Here is a 19,397-nt window from a genome sequence, read left to right as displayed (position 1 = left end):
TGTTGTGTAAAATAGTATCAACTCTATGTCTGGCTTCTTTTTCCAAGAGTATGTCTGTGGTTTTCATCTGTATTCTTAGTAGCAATAATTCATTTTCCTTTCCATGTTCATATTTGATTGCATGAACATAGCACAATTTACTAACCTATTCTATTGGTGATGAACATTTGGTGGTTTTTTTCCCAGTTTAGGGCTATTCTGAATAAAGTTACTACTGACATTTTATGCAGAGTATTCTTCTGTTGGGTTTATACCTATGAGTATAACTGCTAAATTATAAGGTATATGTGCATTCAGCTTTAGTACATAGTGCCAAAGAGCTTCCATAATGGTAATCCTATTTTCTCTCCTACAAGCATGTATGAAAATTTCTGTTGTTCCACATACTCACTAGCACTTGGGACTGCCAGAATTTTAGTCATAATACTGGCTATTTGGTGGTCTCTCATTATGGTTTTAATATGCACTGCCCTAATGACTAACAAGCACATTTCTGTATGTATGGGCCACGATGGTATCTGTTTTGTACAGCACCTATTAGACCTGCTTATTCTTCTACTGGATTGTTTTTTAATTTTTGATTTGTAGTAGTTCCTCATATACTCTAAATACCCATATATTATCGAATAGCTCACACACTATGAGATTTGCCTTTTCCTTATCTTTCATATCTTTTGAACCGTAGAAGATATTCATTTTAAGAACACATAACATTAAATTTTTTCTTCATGGTTAGTGCTTTTTGTAGTCTTACAAAAACTCTTTCAATCCATAAACATGATAAATACCTTCATTTATTTAGATTTCCTTTCATTTCTATCAATGTTTGTATTTTTTAATGTAGATTTTTTTCCATTGGATTTACTCTTTGGCATTTGGTGTTTTTTAGTACTAAACAGCATTGTTTCTTTAGTTCATCTTCTGATTCTTTTTGTAAACATATAAAATGTATTTTTAAAATACTGACATTTTAGTCATCACACCTACTAAATTCCCTTATTTTTGTAGTCTTTTAAAATGGGTCTTATTGGGATATTTTATACACAATAATATCTACAAATGAATGTTGCAATATTTCCTTTCCATTCTTTATTATTATTATCTTAATCAATAGGAATAGTGATGGCAAGTATCCTTGTCTCATTTTAAGAATAGTGTGAAAATTATTTTTCACAACTGAATATTCACAATTGGATATTTTACAACTGATGGTTGCTACAATTCTTCATCAGGCTAAGAAAATTACCTTCTATTCTTATTTTGCTAAGTTTTTGTCATGAAGGAATGATGATTTATGCTTCTGTTTTAAGAATTTTTTAAGTAAGTGCAACACTTAAACTCACTTTCAGAAAAGTGCACTTCTAAATTTATTTGGCCCCTGGGTCATGGCAGATTGCATTTCCTCTTACATCATCTTAACAGTGCCCCAATATTAGAGCTCCACTTTCATATGCATTATCTCCATGCCCTCTCCATTATATAATATGAGATGGCTTCTACTCAGGTTGAACAGTCATACTAGACTAAGCAAGTTATTTCCCATGGTATTAATTTTGTTTTCGTAAATGCTCCGATTTTGCATAATTTCTCCATTCCTTTATTTTTCCCATAAGTCTTGTTGAATTTTGTGCACAATTCTGAAGAACATGATAAATTTCAAGAACGCATAAATTTTATACTGTAAGTACCTATATATGCCACAGAAGAGGATAATAGTCAACCCAAACTTCACCGGGGTATACTTTTTGCCCAATTATAGCTAAAGACACCTAGTCAATATGACAGAAACACAAAAATGAACTTTTTACAATTTATTCAAATGTAGATAAGATAGGTAGAAGATTTGTTGGAAATCAGACATAATCCTTTGACACAGTATATAAAAATCATGTTCTGACAGCCAGGCGCAATGGCACATGCCTGTAATCCCAGTGTCTCAAGAAACTGAAGCAGGAAAAATAATGAGTTCAAAGCCAGGCTCAGCAATTTAGCTAAGCTCTAAGCAACACAGTGAGATCCTGTCTCTAAATAAAATATTAAAAATGGCTTGGATGTGGCTCAGTGGTAAAGCACCACTGGGTTCAATCCCTGGTACCAAAAAAAAAAAAAAAAATATATATATATATATATATATATATATATACATACATATATATAAAATGTTCTGGCAACCAACAATTAATTATATAATTGGCACTACTATATTTTAAAAAGAAAAAAAACTCTCAAATCTTTGTGCTGAACATAGATCAGGAAGCTTTTTATAACAGTATTTATTAATGTGATCAATTATGGCTTCAAAATGATTGCTTAGCCGAGGTAAGAGGATTGCAAGTTCAAAGCCAGCCTCAGGAAAAGCAAGGCGCTAAAGCAACTCAGTGAGACCCTGCATCTAAACAATATGCAAAAAACAAGGCTGAAAATGTGGCTCAGTGCTTATGTGCCACTGAGTTCAATCCCCAGAACCCCTTCCCCAGCCATCTACCCCCCAAAAAATGACTTTATAATATAACACAAAATAAACACACATAATATTACCAGAATTATTTATGATCTTTATAGCTACACACTTACCTTCACATTTTTCAAGAATCTGGACTGTTTCTCCTATTTCTAAGATTAATCCTTGAGGAACAGATCCCCGAAAGCTGCATATCACTACAAAAGCAAGAATATACACATCAGTTAGCATGTCTAAATACTTAGGGTTTCTGAATTAAACACTAAGGTCTCTTCAATCTACACTCTCCCTTCCTTACTAATTCCTCTTTCTAATGTATGAGACTCTTCCAACTTAGTTACTACCTTTTGAAAGCTAATATTAAATAGTTCAGGACAATGACACTTCATTATACATTATAGCAAAATTATTCCTGAATGGTATGAGCATATATGCATGTATGGAAACATTTCTGTAAATAGATTCTCCCTTAACATGATCTACTTCATTTATACTTTTGGGCAAGTATATGCCTATTATTTTTGTAAAAATTAACATTGGGAACATCTTATCTACTATAAATAGACATTTTATAGCATTTTTTAAAGAATCACAAAATGAACTTAAATATATAGAGAGAAATAAAATTCTCATAAGAAAAATGAGAACAAAAATTAATGAAATAGAAAGCAAATGTACAACAGAGAACAGCAATAGATAGTAATAAAAATCTTATGTCTTTAATTTTGGGAAACTGACAAATTGATTCCAAAATCTATTTAAGAATATAAATAACAAAGAATAGCCATGTCACAGTCTTAAAAAAAAAAAAAAAACTTTCACTACCATCTATCAAGCATTATAATCTAAACTTTAGTTCTCTGAAAACATTGACATTGAAAACACCTAGCTCAGCTGATTTGGGGGGGGGGGTAAAAAAAAGAGAAAAAGTATGACATTAACAAAACATTGAAAACTTTATAAAATCATACTATAAAAAATAATTATCAACTGGGAGATCCAAGATGGCAGGACAGAGGGAGGCAGCATTTTGTGTCACTCCATGACCTGGGACTCAAGTAGTGAGAATACTGCATCTCTGAGAGTGATACTCCTGCTCCTGCATAGGAATCACAGTCACAGTGCCTGTCCAGGGCTCCATGCCTCAGCTTCAGAGGAAGTCTCCCAACTACTAGCCCAAAGAGAACTACAGGGTACAACACTGATGCAGAACTTTCAGCCACCCACCCGAGCACAAATCACAGGCGCTCCCACGCAAGACACCCAGAAAATTCCTACGTGCAGGAACTCCAGCCACCAATACTGTGTGGACTCCCATCTACCAACGTGGGGTTCCTCCACTGCTGCTATCTTGGGTCTCTATAGCAGTGGAGATAGTCCCCTAAGCGCAGTAGCCTGCCTGCACCGAGAACTTCACATAAGCTCTGAAGTCAGTGGACAGCCATACACTGCACACCACAGAGCTAGTCTCTGAACTCATTGTTCAATGTCATCACCCAACTCCCCTCACCCAACCTGACCCGCCATCACTGAAAGCAGGTGCCTCCATCTTAGGTTACCTTCATCACCATCTTCTGCGGGGCAACTCCCAGTTTGGAACTCCATCTGGCTAGTTACCCAATTTCTAACTACCCCCTCTCCCACGCAGCACTACCCTGGCACATGGCACCCTGGTTACCTTCACCATACTGAGGGCAGAGACACCAACTAACAACAGATGACCCCACCTATTGAATGAGAAGGGAAATGGAAAAGATACTGATCTCCAACCAAAACAATCCCTGTTTCTTCCTTCAAGATTTTTTTTCCTCTCCCTCTCTATTCTCCCGCCCTCACATCCCCAACATATGTAAAACCAAGTACTTTGCATGAAGGATTTTGAGGACTGGGGACATCTGAATAGTATATTACACTTGTGTTGTATATTCTTTTTTTTATTTTTGCCCACCAATTTCTACTATTTTAATAAATTTTATTTTTCTTAATATGTTTGTTTTATGTACACTATTGTCTTCACACTTACTTTTCTACACAAAATTCCTCTCCCTTCTCCTGCTATTAATCTTCCTCTTTAGATTTGTTTCACAGTTCCTAAGATATAATAACTCTATACCCTCACCTCAGCCTCCTGAGCATATCATCCTACTCATCATCCATAGTTCTTTGTCCACCATTAGAAACGGTAAACCCTTTTACAAACTACTGAGGGTATTGTAGATAATAACTGGATTCACCATTTCTGTGCATTGTGACCAAACTGTAAACATCTTAATAGCAAACATTTCTTTTAAGGGTGCATATTGTTAATATTGGTATCTGTTAACACTGTCCTTCACCTCAAAGGAGAGGTATTGGATAGCTACAGAGGCACTACAAGCCTATAGGGTAAAAATAGTACCACCTTGGATCCACAGTACTAGAAGGGAAGACACACAAGCAAAATGAAAAGACAAGGGAAGAAAGTGCCCCAAACAAATCAAGATGCCACATTATTACAATCCATGGCCAGCACAGCAGAAGAAATGACAGAGAAGGACTTCAGGATGTACATAATTAAAATGTTCTGTGAATTAAAGGATGATATAAGAGAGCAAATACAGTCAGCAAAAGATCATTTTAACACTAAGCTAAATAAACAAATACAGAAAGCAAAAGATTACTTCAATAGGGAGATAGAGGTTCTAAAAAAAAAAGAAATCCTTTAATTAAAAGAAACAATAAACCAAATTAAAAGCTCAATTGAAAGCATCACCAACAGATTAAACCACTGGGAAGACAGGACCTCAGACAATGAAGGCAAAATATAAAATCTTAAAGTAAGAAACCATGAGCAGAACATTCAAGAAATATGAAATACATAAAAAGACCAAATTTGGGGCTAGGGCTGTGGCTCAGTGGTAGTGCACGTGCCTGGTATGTGTGACACACTGGGTTCGATTCTCAGCACCATGTACTAAAAAAATAAAGATCTATAAGCAACTAAAAAATATTTTTTAAAAAAAAGACCAAATTTAAGAGTTACTGGGATAGAGGAAGACACAGAGTCCCAAACCAAAGGAATGAGCAATTTATTCAATGAAATAATAACAGAAAATTTTCCAAACATGAAGAATGAATTGAAATACCAAATTCAAGAGGCTTACGGGACGGCAAATATACAAAAATCAAAACAGATCCACACCAAAGAACATTATAATGAAAATGCATACCGGGATAAAAATGGGAGTTCATAACCCACTTGAATCAAAGTGTGAAATATGATATGTCAAGAACTATGTAATGGAAAAATGGAACAGCTGATAAGGACCACTAGGCAATGTTGAGCTGACGTGGATCCAGGGCAAACAGTCTGGGCTTCTCAGAACACACCGAGCCTGGATCGGCTGCACTCAAGCTCCGATTTGCCTGCTTCTCGTGACTCAGCACTAACGATCCCGCTGAAATAACTAGTCGGCCCGCCTGAACTTACAGAGGTAAAAGCCAACCGAGCACGATAGCCAGACCAAGGGAATCAGGAGTGACGCGGGACTAGCAGCGCAGAACTGCCGGCTACCGCTCCCACCTGTGCTGATAACTGAGGTCCCTTGCACCAGCTACCAGTGGAGTTGCTACCAGAGGGCAACCAAATTCGCTGAGGGTCCTCAGCCCCAATCTCTACAAACTTAGGGTTTGAGGAAGGCAAACAGGGAGAGTGTGCCCAGGCTTTCATGAAAACAGAGCTCCCAGGAGCAGCAGACCTGGCGTGTAGCCAGTATTGTGGTGACTGTCACAGGTGAGCGGGGCCTGGCTTGAGGAAACACAGAGAAGGCCCCAGGCACTCAGGATTGCAGACCTGCACAGTCTGGGCGGAAGAGCTGCTGCACAGTGATTGGATCCCACCTATCGAGAAAAGAAGCTTGGCCAAGTGGGCACAGCTCCACCTACTGGAAGAGAAGTTAATCGAGCTCTATGACTGCATTTATTATTATTTTTTTTTACTATTATTATTTCTTTTCTTTTATTTTATTTTCATTTTATTGTTGTTGTTCTTGTTCTTTAACTCTTTTATTAATGTTTTCAATTTTTTAATTCTTTTTATTTTATTATTATTACTATTATTTCTTAAACTTTAATTTCCATTTTTTATTATCATTATAATTTTTTAATTTTTGTTTTTTCTTTTTCTTTCTTTATTTTCAATTTTTTTCTTTTGTCTTTTCATTTCTTTTCAATTTTCTTATGCCCCCTACCTTGAATTCTACGTGCCTACACTCATTCTCTTTAGTGACTTCTTCCCTTCCCTTCTAATATCTTTCCTCCCAAGCATCAAATAAACTTATAAGAGTAAACAGTAACTCAGCAGTCAAACAGAACAAGAAGTAACATGAGCAGCATAAAAAATCAAGGAAGAAAAGGAGTACAAACAATGCAGGACAGCCTAAATATTCAGGAGGACCTAGAGTCATCAGAAAATGGCCATATAAGGATCTCAAGGAACACCTTAGACAGATGGAAAGGAACCTTAAAAAGGATATGAGACAGCAAATCCAAACAGCGAAAGAACACATTGAGAATGAATTACATAAACAGATAAAAGAAGAAGTTAAGCATCTTAATCAGGAGATAGAGATTATAAAAAAATCAAACAATAATTCTAGAAATGAAGGAAATGATAAACCAAATTAAAAACTCAATCGAGAGTATCACTAACAGAGTGGAGCAAGTAGAAGCCAGAACATCAGATAATGAAGACAAAATATATCATCTTGAAAAGAGTCTAGCCAACTCAGATAGGCTGGTAAAAAATCACGAGAAAAAAATCCAAGAGATTTGGGATAACATAAAAAAACCAAACTTACGAGTCATCGGGATGGAGGAAGGTACAGAGATTCATACCAAGGAAATGAGTAACCTGCTGAATGAAATAATTACAGAAAACTTTCCAGAAATAAAAAAGGAAACAGATATACAAATAGATGCATACAGCACACCGAGCACACTAAATCACAGTAGACCAACGCCAAGACACATTGTTATGAAGATATCCAATATACAGAACGAAGAGAAAATACTAAAAGCTACAAGAGAAAGGAGACAGATTACATTTAGGGGTAAACCAATAAGGTTAACAACGGATTTTTCATCACAGACGCTGAAAGCGAGAAAATCCTGGAACAACGTATTTCAACCACTGAAAGACAATAGATGCCAACCAAGAATTCTGTATCCAGCAAAATTAAGCTTCAGGTACAACAACGAAATAAAAATCTTTCATGATAAACAAAAGCTAAAAGAATTTGTAGCCAGAAAACCAGCATTGCAAAGCGTCATGAGCAAAACACTACACGAGGAAGAAATGAAAAACAATAACCAAAAACATCAGTGGGAAGTGCGTCGGTAAAGACAGAGGACAGAGGGAAACCTATTCATGGAGAAACAAACTAAATTAGAAAAAAAAACAAAAAAGATAAATAATCAAACATGGCAGGAAGTACAAACCATATATCAACAGTAACTCTAAACGTTAATGGCTTAAACTCTCCAATAAAGCGACATAGGCTGGTAACATGGATTAGAAAAACAAATCCAACAATATGCTGCCTCCAGGAGACACATCTGATTGGAAAAGACATACATAGGCTCAAGGTGAAAGGTTGGGAAAAAATATACCACGCACACAGTCCTCATAAGCAAGCAAGGGTGGCCATCCTCATATCGAATAAAATCGACCTCAAGACTAAGTTAATCAAAAGGGATAAGGAAGGACATTATATACTGTTAAAAGGAACCATTCACCAACAAGACATAACAATTATCAATATTTATGCACCAAATAATGGTGCTGCGACATTCAAAAAACAAACTCTCCTCAAGTTCAAGAATCAAATAGACAACAACACAATAATTATGGGTGACTTCAACACACCTCTCTCACCATTGGACAGATCCTCCAAACAAAAGTTGAATAAAGAAACTATTGACCTCAATATCACAATCAATAACCTAGACTTAACTGACATATATAGAATATATCAACCATCATCAAGGGGATATTTTTTTTTTCTCAGCAGCACATGGATCCTTCTCAAAAATGGACCATATATTATGCCATAGGGCAACCCTCAGTAAATATAAAGGGGTGGAGATAATACCATGCATTTTATCTGATCATACTGGAATGAAAAAGGGAAATCAATGATAAAAGAAGGAAGGAAAAATCCTACATCACATGGAAAATGAACAATATGTTACTGAACAATCAATGGGTTACAGAAGACATAAAGGAGGAAATAAAAAAATTCTTAGAGATAAATGAAAACACAGACACAACATATCGGAATCTATGGGACACAATGAAAGCAGTTTTAAGAGGGAAATTAATCGCCTGGAGATCATTCCTGAAAAAAAGGAAAAAACAACAAATAAATGAGCTCACACTTCATCTCAAAGCCCAAGAAAAGGAAGAGCAAAACAACAGCAAATGTAGCAGAAGGCAAGAAATAATTGAAATCAGAGCGGAAATCAATGAAATTGAAACAAAAGAAACTATTGAAAAAATTAACAAAACTAAAAGTTGGTTCTTCGAAAAAATAAATAAGATCGACAGACCCTTAGCCATGCTAACGAAGAGAAGAAGAGAGAGAACTCAAATTACTAATATATGGGATGAAAAAGGCAATATCACAACAGATGCTACAGAAATACAGAAGACAGTTAGAAATTATTTTGAAACCCTATATTCCAATAAAATAGAAGATAGTGAAGACATTGATAAATTTCATAGGTCATATGATTTGCCCAGACTGAGTCAGGAGGATACACACAATTTAAACAGACCAATATCAATGGATGAAATAGAAGAAGCAATCAAAAGACTACCAACCAAGAAAAGCCCAGGACCGGATGGGTACACAGCGGAGTTTTATAAAACCTTTAAAGAAGAATTAATACCAATACTTTTCAAGTTATTTCAGGAAATAGAAAAAGAGGGAGCTCTGCCAAATTCGTTCTATGAGGCCAACATCACCCTGATTCCGAAACCAGACAAAGACACCTCAAAGAAAGAAAACTACAGACCAATATCTCTAATGAACCTAGATGCAAAAATCCTCAATAAAATTCTGGCGAATCGAATACAAAAACACACCAAAAAAATTGTGCACCATGATCAAGTAGGATTCATACCTGGGATGCAAGGATGGTTCAACATACGGAAATCAATAAATGTTATTCACCACATCAATAGACTTAAAGATAAGAACCATATGATCATCTCGATAGATGCAGAGAAAGCATTTGACAAAGTACAGCATCCCTTTATGTTCAAAACATTAGAAAAACTAGGGATAACAGGAACTTACCTCGACACTGTAAAAGCTATCCATGCTAAGCCACAGGCTAGCATCATTCTGAATGGAGAAAAATTGAAAGCATTTCCTCTAAAATATGGAACAAGACAGGGATGCCCCGTATCACCACTTCTATTCAATATAGTTCTCGAAACACTGGCCACAGCAATTAGACAGACGAAAGAAATTAAAGGCATAAAAATAGGAAAAGAAGAACTTAAATTATCACTATTTGCGGATGACATGATTCTATACCTAGAAGACCAAAAACGGTCTACAAAAAAACTACTAGAACTAATAAATGAATTTAGCAAAGTGGCAGAATATAAAATCAACACACATAAATTAAAGGCATTTCTGTATATCAGCGACAAAACTTCTGAAACAGAAATGAGGAAAAACACTCCATTCACAATATCCTCAAAAAAAATAAAATACTTGGGAATCAACCTAACAAAAGAGGTGAAAGACTTATACAATGAAAACTACAAAACCCTAAAGAGAGAGATAGAAGAAGATCTTAGAAGATGGAAAGATATACCCTGTTCATGGATAGGCAGAACTAACATCATCAAAATGGCGATATTACCAAAAGTTCTCTATAGGTTTAATGCAATGCCAATCAAAATCCCAATGGCATTTCTTGTAGAAATAGAGAAAGCAATCATGAAATTCATATGGAAAAACAAAAGACCCAGAATAGCAAAAACAATGCTAAGCAGGAAGTGTGAATCAGGCGGTATAGCAATACCAGATTTCAAACTATATTACAGAGCAATAGTAACAAAAACAGCATGGTACTGGTACCAAAACAGGCGGGTGGACCAATGGTACAGAATAGAGGACACAGAGACTAATCCACAAAGCTACAACTATCTTATATTTGATAAAGGAGCCAAAAGCATGAAATGGAGGAAGGATAGCATCTTCAACAAATGGTGTTGGGAAAACTGGAAATCCATATGCAACAAAATGAAACTGAATCCCTTTCTCTCGCCATGCACAAAAGTTAACTCAAAGTGGATCAAGGAGCTAGATATCAAATCAGAGACTCTGCGTCTGATAGAAGAAAAAGTTGGGGGCTGGGGATGTGGCTCAAGCAGTAGCGCGCTCGCCTGGCATGCGTGCGACCCGGGTTCGATCCTCAGCAGCACATACCAACAAAGATGTTGTGTCCGCCGAGAACTAAAAAAATAAATATTGGAAATTCTCTCTCTCTCTCTCTCTCTCTCTCTCTCTCTCTCTCTCTCTCTCTCTCCTCTCTCACTCTCTCTTTTAAAAAAAAGAAAAGAAAAAGTTGGCTCCGATCTACATATTGTGGGGTCGTTCTCCAAATTCCTTAATAGGACACCCATAGCACAAGAATTAATAACAAGAATCAACAAATGGGACTTTCTTAAACTGAAAAGTTTTTTTCTCAGCAAGAGAAACAATAAGAGAGGTAAATAGGGAGCCTACATCATGGGAACAAATTTTTACTCCTCACACTTCAGATAGAGCCCTAATATCCAGAGTATACAAAGAACTCAAAAAATTAGACAATAAGATAACAATTAACCCAATCAACAAATGGGCCAGGGATATGAACAAACACTTCACAGAGGAGGACATACAATCAATCAACAAGTACATGAAAAAATGCTCACCATCTCTAGCAGTCAGGGAAATGCAAATCAAAACCACCCTAAGATACCATCTCACCCCAGTAAGATTGGCAGCCATTATGAAGTGAAACAACAACGAGTGCTGGAGAGGATGTGGGGAAAAGGGTACTCTTGTACATTGCTGGTGGGACTGCAAACGGGTGCGGCCAATTTGGAAAGCAGTATGGAGATTCCTGGGAAAGCTGGGAATGGAACCACCATTTGACCCTGCTATTGCCCTTCTCGGACTATTCCCTGAAGACCTTAAAAGAGCACACTACAGGGATACTGCCACATCGATGTTCATAGCAGCACAACACAATTCACAATTGCTAGACTGTGAAACCAACCCAGCTGCCCTTCAATAGATGAATGGATTAAAAAATGTGGCATTTATACACCATGGAGTATTACGCAGCACTAAAAAATGACAAAATCATGGAATTTGCAGGAAAATGGTTGGCACTAGAGCAGATTATGCTAAGTGAAGCTAGCCAATCTCTAAAAAACAAATACCAAATGTCTTCTTTGATATAATGAGAGCAACTAAGAACAGAGCAGGGAGGAAGAGCAGGAAGAAACGATTAACATTAAACAGAGACATGAGGTGGGAGGGAAAGGGAGAAAAAGGGAAATTGCATGGAAATGGAGGGAGACCCTCATTGTCATACAAAATTACATATGAGGTTGTGAGGGGAATGGGATAATAAACAAGGAGGGAAATGAATTACAGTAGATGGGGGTAGAGAGAGAAGATGGGAGGGGAGGGCAGGGGGGATAGTAGAGGATAAGAAAGGTAGCAGAACACCACAGTCACTAATATGGCAGTATGTAAAAATGTGGATGTGTAACCGATGTGATTCTGCAATCTGTATTTGGGGTAAAAATGGGAGTTCATAACCCACTTGATTCTAATGTATGAAATATGATATGTCACGAGCTTTGTAATGTTGTGAACAACCAATAAAAAAGAAAAAAATAATAATATAACATTAAAAAAAGAACTATGTAATGTTTTCAACAACCAACAATAAAAAAAAGAAAATGCATAACATACAGAATAAAGAGAAAATGTTATTTTTCAACCCAGACCCTGAAATCTAGAAGACACTGAAAGAACATGTATCAAGCTCTGAAAGAAAATGGATGCCAACCAAGAATCTTATATTCCACAAAATTAATTTTTAGATTTGATGGTGAAATAAAAACCTTCCGTGATAAACAAAAGTTTAAAAACATTTACAAGTCGAAATCCTGCACTACAGAACATCCTAGGCAAGAATGTCTTCTCTGATATAAGGGAGGTGACTCAAAATGGGGTTGGGAGGGAGAGCAAGGGAAGAAGATAACCTCTAGATAGGGAATTGGGGCAGGAGAAAAAAAGAGGGAGAAGGGGAAGAGCATGGATGGTGAAAGGAGACCCTCATCATTATACAAAATACATGTATGAAGATGTGAATTTGGTGTCAACATACCTTATATATAATCAGAGATATGATAAATTATTATATAATGGTGTATTAAGAATTGTAATGCAAAATAAATAAATTTTTTAAAAAATACAAATAATAAAAAAGGACATCCTAGGCAAAATATTCCATGAAGTGGAAATACAACAATGAAAATCAGCAAAGAGAGGTATTAAACTAAAGGAAAAATTAATCAAAGGAGAAACCAAGTCAAGTTAAATACCAAAAATAAATTTAAAAGGCTGAGAATAAAAATCATATCTCAATAGTAACCTGAATGTTAATGGCCTAAACTCACCAATCAAAACACATAGACTGGCAGACTGGATTTTTAAAGAAGACCCAACAATATGCTGCCTTCAAGAGACTCATGTCACAGGAAAAGGCATCCATAGACTGAAAGTGAAAGGTTGGGAAAAATCATATCACTCACATGGACTACAGAAGCAAGCTGGGCTTTTCATCCTCATATTAAATAAAGTAGATTTCAAGCCGAAGTTAATCAAGAGGGATAAAGAAGGATATTTCATACTGCTTAAGGGAACCATACAATACAAGACATAACAATAATAAATGTATATGCCCCAAACAATGGAGCATCTACATTCATCAAACAAACTCTTCTCAAGTTTAAGAGTCAAAAGGACCACAACGTGATAATTCTTGGTGACTTTAACACACTGCTTTAATCACTGAATAGATCATCCAAACAAAACCTGAACAAAGAAACCACAGAACTCAATAATACAATCAATAACTTAGACTTAACAGACATATATAGAATATTTCATCCTTCAATGAACAAATACACTTTCTTCTCAGCAGCACATGGATCCTTTTCTAAAACAGACCATATACTATGTCACAAAGCAACTCTTAGCAAATATAAAAAAGTAGAGACACTACCCTGCATTCTATCGGCTCATAATGGAATGATATTAGAAATCAATGATAAAATAAAAAATACAAACTACTCCAACATCTGGAGACTAAATAATATGCTACTGAAAGAACAATGGGTTGCAAAACAAATCAAGAAGGAGATGAACAATTCTTAGAGGTGAATGACAACACAGATACAACATATGAAAATCTCTGGGACACAATGAAGACAGTACTAAGAGGAAAGTTTATAGCATAGAGTTCATTCCTTAAAAAAAAAAGTCAACAAATAAACGACTTAACATTACATCTCAAAGCCCTAGAAAAAGAAAAACAAATCAACACCAAAAGCAGTAGAAGACAGGAAATAATTAAAAATCAGAGCTGAAATCAATGAAATTGAGAGAATTGAAAAAATTCACAAAACAAAAAGTTGGTTCTTTGAAAAAATAAATAAAATTGGGCTGGGGATGTGGCTCAAGCGGTAGCACACTCGCCTGGCATGCGTGCGGCCCGGGTTCGATCCTCAGCACCACATACCAACAAAGATGGTGTGTCTGCTGAAAACTAAAAAATAAATATTAAAAAATAAATAAATAAATAAATAAATAAATAAAATTGACAGACCCTTAGACATGGTAATGAAGAGATCAAAAAGAAAATATCACAACAGACACTACAGAAATACCGAAGATAATTAGAAATTATTTTGAAAAATTGTACTCCAATAAAATAGAAAATATCAAAAGCACTGACAAATTTCTAAAGTCATACAATTTGCCCAAATTGAATCAGGATGATATACACAATTTAAACAGATCAATTTCAAGTACTGAAATAGAAGACTCCATCAGAATCCTACTAACCAAGAAAAGCCCACAATGGGATGGATACAGAGTTGAGTTGTACAAGACCTTTAAAGAGGAACTAATACCAATACTATTCAATTTATCAGGAAACAGAAAGCACTTCCAAACTCATTCTATGAGGCCAGTATCACCCTGATTCCAAAACCAGGTAAAGACACATCAAAGAAAGAAAATTTCAGATCAATATCTCTAATGAACATACATGCAAAAATTCTTAATAAAATTCTGGCAAAATGAATATAAAAACATATCAAAAAGAATGCACCAAAATCAAGTGGGGTTCATCCCAAGGATGCAAGGTTGGTTCAACATATGGAAATCAATAAATGTAATTCATCACATCAATAGACTTAAAGATAAGAATCATATGACCATCTCAATAGATGTAGAAAAAGCATTTGACAAAACACAGCACCCCATTATGTCAAAACACTAGAAAAACTAGGGATAACAGGAACATATCTCAACATCATAAAAGCTATCTATGCTAAGCCCAGGCCAACATCATTCTAAATGGAGAAAAATTGAAGGCATTCCCTCTAAAAACTGGAACAAGACAGGGATGCCCCCTTTCACCACCTCTATTTAACATAGTTCTTGAAACACTGGCCAGAGCATTTAGATGAAAGAAATTAAAGGGATATGGGTACAAAAAGAATAAGTTAGCGCTATGTGCCTACAATATGATTCTATATTTAGAAGACCCAAAATATTCCACTAGAAACTTCTAAAACTAGTAAATGAATTCAGCAAAGTAGCAGGATACAAAAATCAACACCCATAAATCAAAGACATTTCTGTATATCAGTGACATATCCTCTGAAAGGGAAACAAGGAAAACTACCCCATTTATAATAGCTTCAAAAATAAATAAAATACTTGAGAATCAACCTAACAAAAGAGGAGAAAGACCTCTATAATGAAAACTACAGAATGCTAAATAAAGAAATTAAAGAAGACCTTAGAAGATGGAAGATTACCTTGCTCTTGGATAGGCAGAATTAATATTGTCAAAATGACCATACTTCTAAAAGCATTACACAGATTTAATACAATTCCAATCAAAATTCCACTGACATTCCTCATAAAAATAGAAAAAGCAATCATGAAATTCATCTGGAAAAATAAGAGAACCAGAATAGCTAAAGCAATCCTTAATAGGAAGAGTGAAGCAGGTGGCATCATTATACCAGACCTTAAACTATACTATAGAGCAACAGTAACAAAAACAGCATAGTATTGGCACCAAAATAAGACTGGTAGACCAATAGTACAGAATAGAGGACACAGAGAATAACCCACATAATTATAGTTATCCTATTTTAGACAAAGGCACCAAAAACATACATTGGAGAAAAGATAGACTCTTCAACAAATGGTGCTAGAAAAACTGGAAATCCATATGCAAAAAAATGAAATTAAACCCCTATCTCTCACCATGCACAAAACTCAACTCAAAGTGGATCAAGGACCTAGAAATTAAACCTGAGATGTTGTGCCTATTAGAAGAAAAAGTAGGCCCAAATCTCCATCATATCAGATTAGGCTGACTTCCTTAATGAGACTCCTATAGTGTAAGAATTAAAATCAAGAATTAGGGCTAGAGTTGTGGCTCAGCTGTGGAGTGCTCACCTAGCACGTGTGAGGCCCTCGGTTCAATCCTCAGAAAACTACAGAATGCTCCACAATAAATATTAAAAGACAAAGAATTTAAAATATCTTTTAATATAAAGATTTTTAATGGATATACAATATAAAACAAAAAAACCTGTAATATAAAATGTGAGGGTAGGATAAGATATATCATGTGGGGATTTTATTTTTAATTGACAAAAAAATATATATATATATATATATATGTTTATTGTCTATAGTATGTCATTCTTAAATATGTATATATTGTAGCATGGCTAAACCAAGGTAATTAACATATATTACCTCATATACTTATCTTTGTGTGTGTAATAAGAATAACATAAAGAATTCTCCTAGCAATTTTTAAGAGTACAATAATACATTGTTACTAACTGTAGTCACCATATTATAAGTGTAGAATTTTATAGGCTGTCCCAATTATAACCTATAATTTATATTTTATATTTTAAGTAAGCCTCCAACATCATCAAGAAAAATATCCATAGTGATACACACACAAAAAATAATTAAATCAAAGAATACCAGTACAAACAATTCTAAATTCACAAACACTGAAAGAACAAAAGGAACAACAAACAAAAGACAAGGAGCAAAATATCAATAGTATTTTGCTATCAATAATTAATTTAAATGTGAATGGACTAAGCTCACCAACCAAAAGACACAAAGTAGTTGAGTGGATTAAAGAAACAAAATCAAACCTTATGCCTCCTATAAGAGACTCAGCTTAGATTCCGGTTCATAAATAGTGTGGCACTGAAGATATGGAAAAGGATAATCCACCCAAATGGAAACTAAACTTATGTCCAACCAAAAAGACTTTAGTCAAAAACTGTCACAAGACAAAATTATTGAATGATAAAGGAATCCATCAAGAGGTTGGAACAATAACAAATATGTATGCATGGAACATTAAAGCACCTTTATACATAAAGCAAATATTAACAGATCTAAAGGGAAAAATAGATGCCAATACAATAATAGTAGGAGACCTCAATACACCACTTTCAACAATGGATTTACCATCCAGAGAGAAAAATCAATAAAGAAACAGTGGACTTGAACAAAATTACTGGACAAATTGACCTAAAAGACATATACAGAAAATTCCACTCAAAAATAGTAAAATAAACATACTTATCAAACGCTCAAGACATTTCCCAGGATACATTATGTTAGGACATAAAACAAGCCTTAATAAACTTAGGAATGGGGGCTGGGGATGTGGCTCAAGTGGTAGCGCGCTCGCCTGGCGTGCGTGCGGCCCGGGTTCGATCCTCAGCACCACATACCAACAAAGATGTTGTGTCTGCCGAGAACTAAAAAATAAATATTAAAAATTCTCTCTCTCTCTCTCTCTCTCTCTCTCTCTCTCTCTCTCTCTCTCTCTCTCCTCTCTCACTCTCTCTTTAAAAAAAATAAACTTAGGAATGAAATCATTTTTCTCATTTTTATTATAATTAGCTAATATTAATTATACAAACTAATTGGATTCACTTTGCTATTTCAATATATGCATACTAGGGAATGACTGTGTCCTTCCACACTCCTTCTAACCTTACATTCCTTCTTTCCCCTTCCCCATTCCTAGTAATTCCTCTTCTACTTTCATATCAGTGTTTTTATAAAATTTCCACTGAGAGAAAATGTGTTAACTGTCTACGTCTGGCTTATTTCACTTAACACAATGTCCACCAGTTCCATCCATTTTCCTGCAAATGACAGGATTTCAATTTTTCTTTAAGGCTGAATAATTCTCCATTGTGTATATGTAGTACATTTTCTCTATCCCTTAATCTGTTGACAGGCACATAGGATAATTATGTATCCTGGTTGCTGTGAATAGTGCCACAAAAAAAAATGGATATGCAGTCATCTCTTTTGCACGCCAACTTCATTTTCTTTGAGTATACATCCAGAAATGGGACAGCTGGATCACATGGAAGTTCTATTTTTACTTTTTTGAAGAACTGTTTTCCTTAATGGTTATACTATTTTACATTTACATCAACACTGTAAAAGGATTCCTTTTTCTCCAAATCCTTCCCAGCATTTTCGTTTTAGTGTTTTGTTTTGGTTTTTAACAGTCATTCTAACAAGGGTGAGACAGGATCTCACTGTAGTTTTGATTTGATTTGCATTTCCCTGATGGCTAATGATATTGAGCATTTTTTCATATAGCTATTTCTTTTGATATGTGTTTAATAAGATCATTTGCCCATTTTAATTGGATTACTTACTTTTGTTTACATTTTGGGGCTCCTTTTATATTCTGAACATTAATCCTTCCACAGATGAATAGCTGGCAAAGATTTTTCTCCCATTCTGTAGATCATCTCTTCACTCTTATTTCCTTTGCTGTGCAGAACCTTTTTAATTTGATGTAATCTTGTCCATCAATTATTTTGTTTCCATGCTTTTGGAGTCCTATCCAGGAAATTTGATTGTGCCAGTATCCTGAAGAGTTTCTCCTTCTTCCTCTAGTACTTTCAGAGTTTCAAGTCTTACATTTAGGTCTTTGATACATTTTGAGTTGATTTTTGTATAGGATGAGAGGTAGGGGTCAAGGTTCAATCTTCTGCATATGGACATCCACTGTACCCAGCATCATTTGTTGAAAATTATTTATTGTCCTTTCTCTCCTGTACATCTTTGGCACTCTGTCAAGAATCAACTGGTTGTATTATGTGGATTTACTTCTGGGTTCTTTATTCTGTTCCATTGGTCTATGTGTCTGTTTTGTTTTTAACATTTTATTTTTAGTTGTAGTTGGACACAAAACCTTTATTTTACTTTTATGTATGCTGAGAATCAAACCCAGGGCCTTGTACATGCTAGATGAGCACTCTACCACTGAGCCACAACTCGAGCCACCAAGTGTCTGTTTTTATGCTAATACCATTCAGATTTTGTTATAACTCTATAATATGTCTTGAAATCAGGGGCTGGGGATGTGGCTCAAGCGGTAGCACACCCGTCTGGCATGCGCGCAGCCCGGGTTCGATCCTCAGCACCACATACCAACAAAGATGCTGTGTCTGCCAAGAACTAAAAAATAAATATTAAAAATTCTCTCTCTCTCTCTCTCT

General features: G+C 35.4%; 1 protein-coding gene across 1 annotated transcript in view; it reads right to left on the bottom strand.

Annotated features, from left to right (window-relative positions):
- DOCK3 (dedicator of cytokinesis 3) overlaps positions 1–19,397 on the bottom strand; it is a 695,231-nt gene that overhangs the window by 604,977 nt on the left and 70,857 nt on the right. Inside the window, exon 2 of the mRNA XM_081301421.1 lies at positions 2,575–2,658. Coding sequence (XP_081157547.1) covers positions 2,575–2,658 — 84 coding nt within the window. The remainder of the gene's footprint in view (positions 1–2,574; positions 2,659–19,397) is intronic.

Source organism: Spermophilus citellus (genome assembly GCF_964194105.1).
Source record: "Spermophilus citellus genome assembly, chromosome: 7".
In the NCBI taxonomy this organism is placed as follows: Eukaryota; Metazoa; Chordata; class Mammalia; order Rodentia; family Sciuridae; genus Spermophilus; species Spermophilus citellus.
This window is presented reverse-complemented; position numbering and strand designations above follow the sequence as displayed.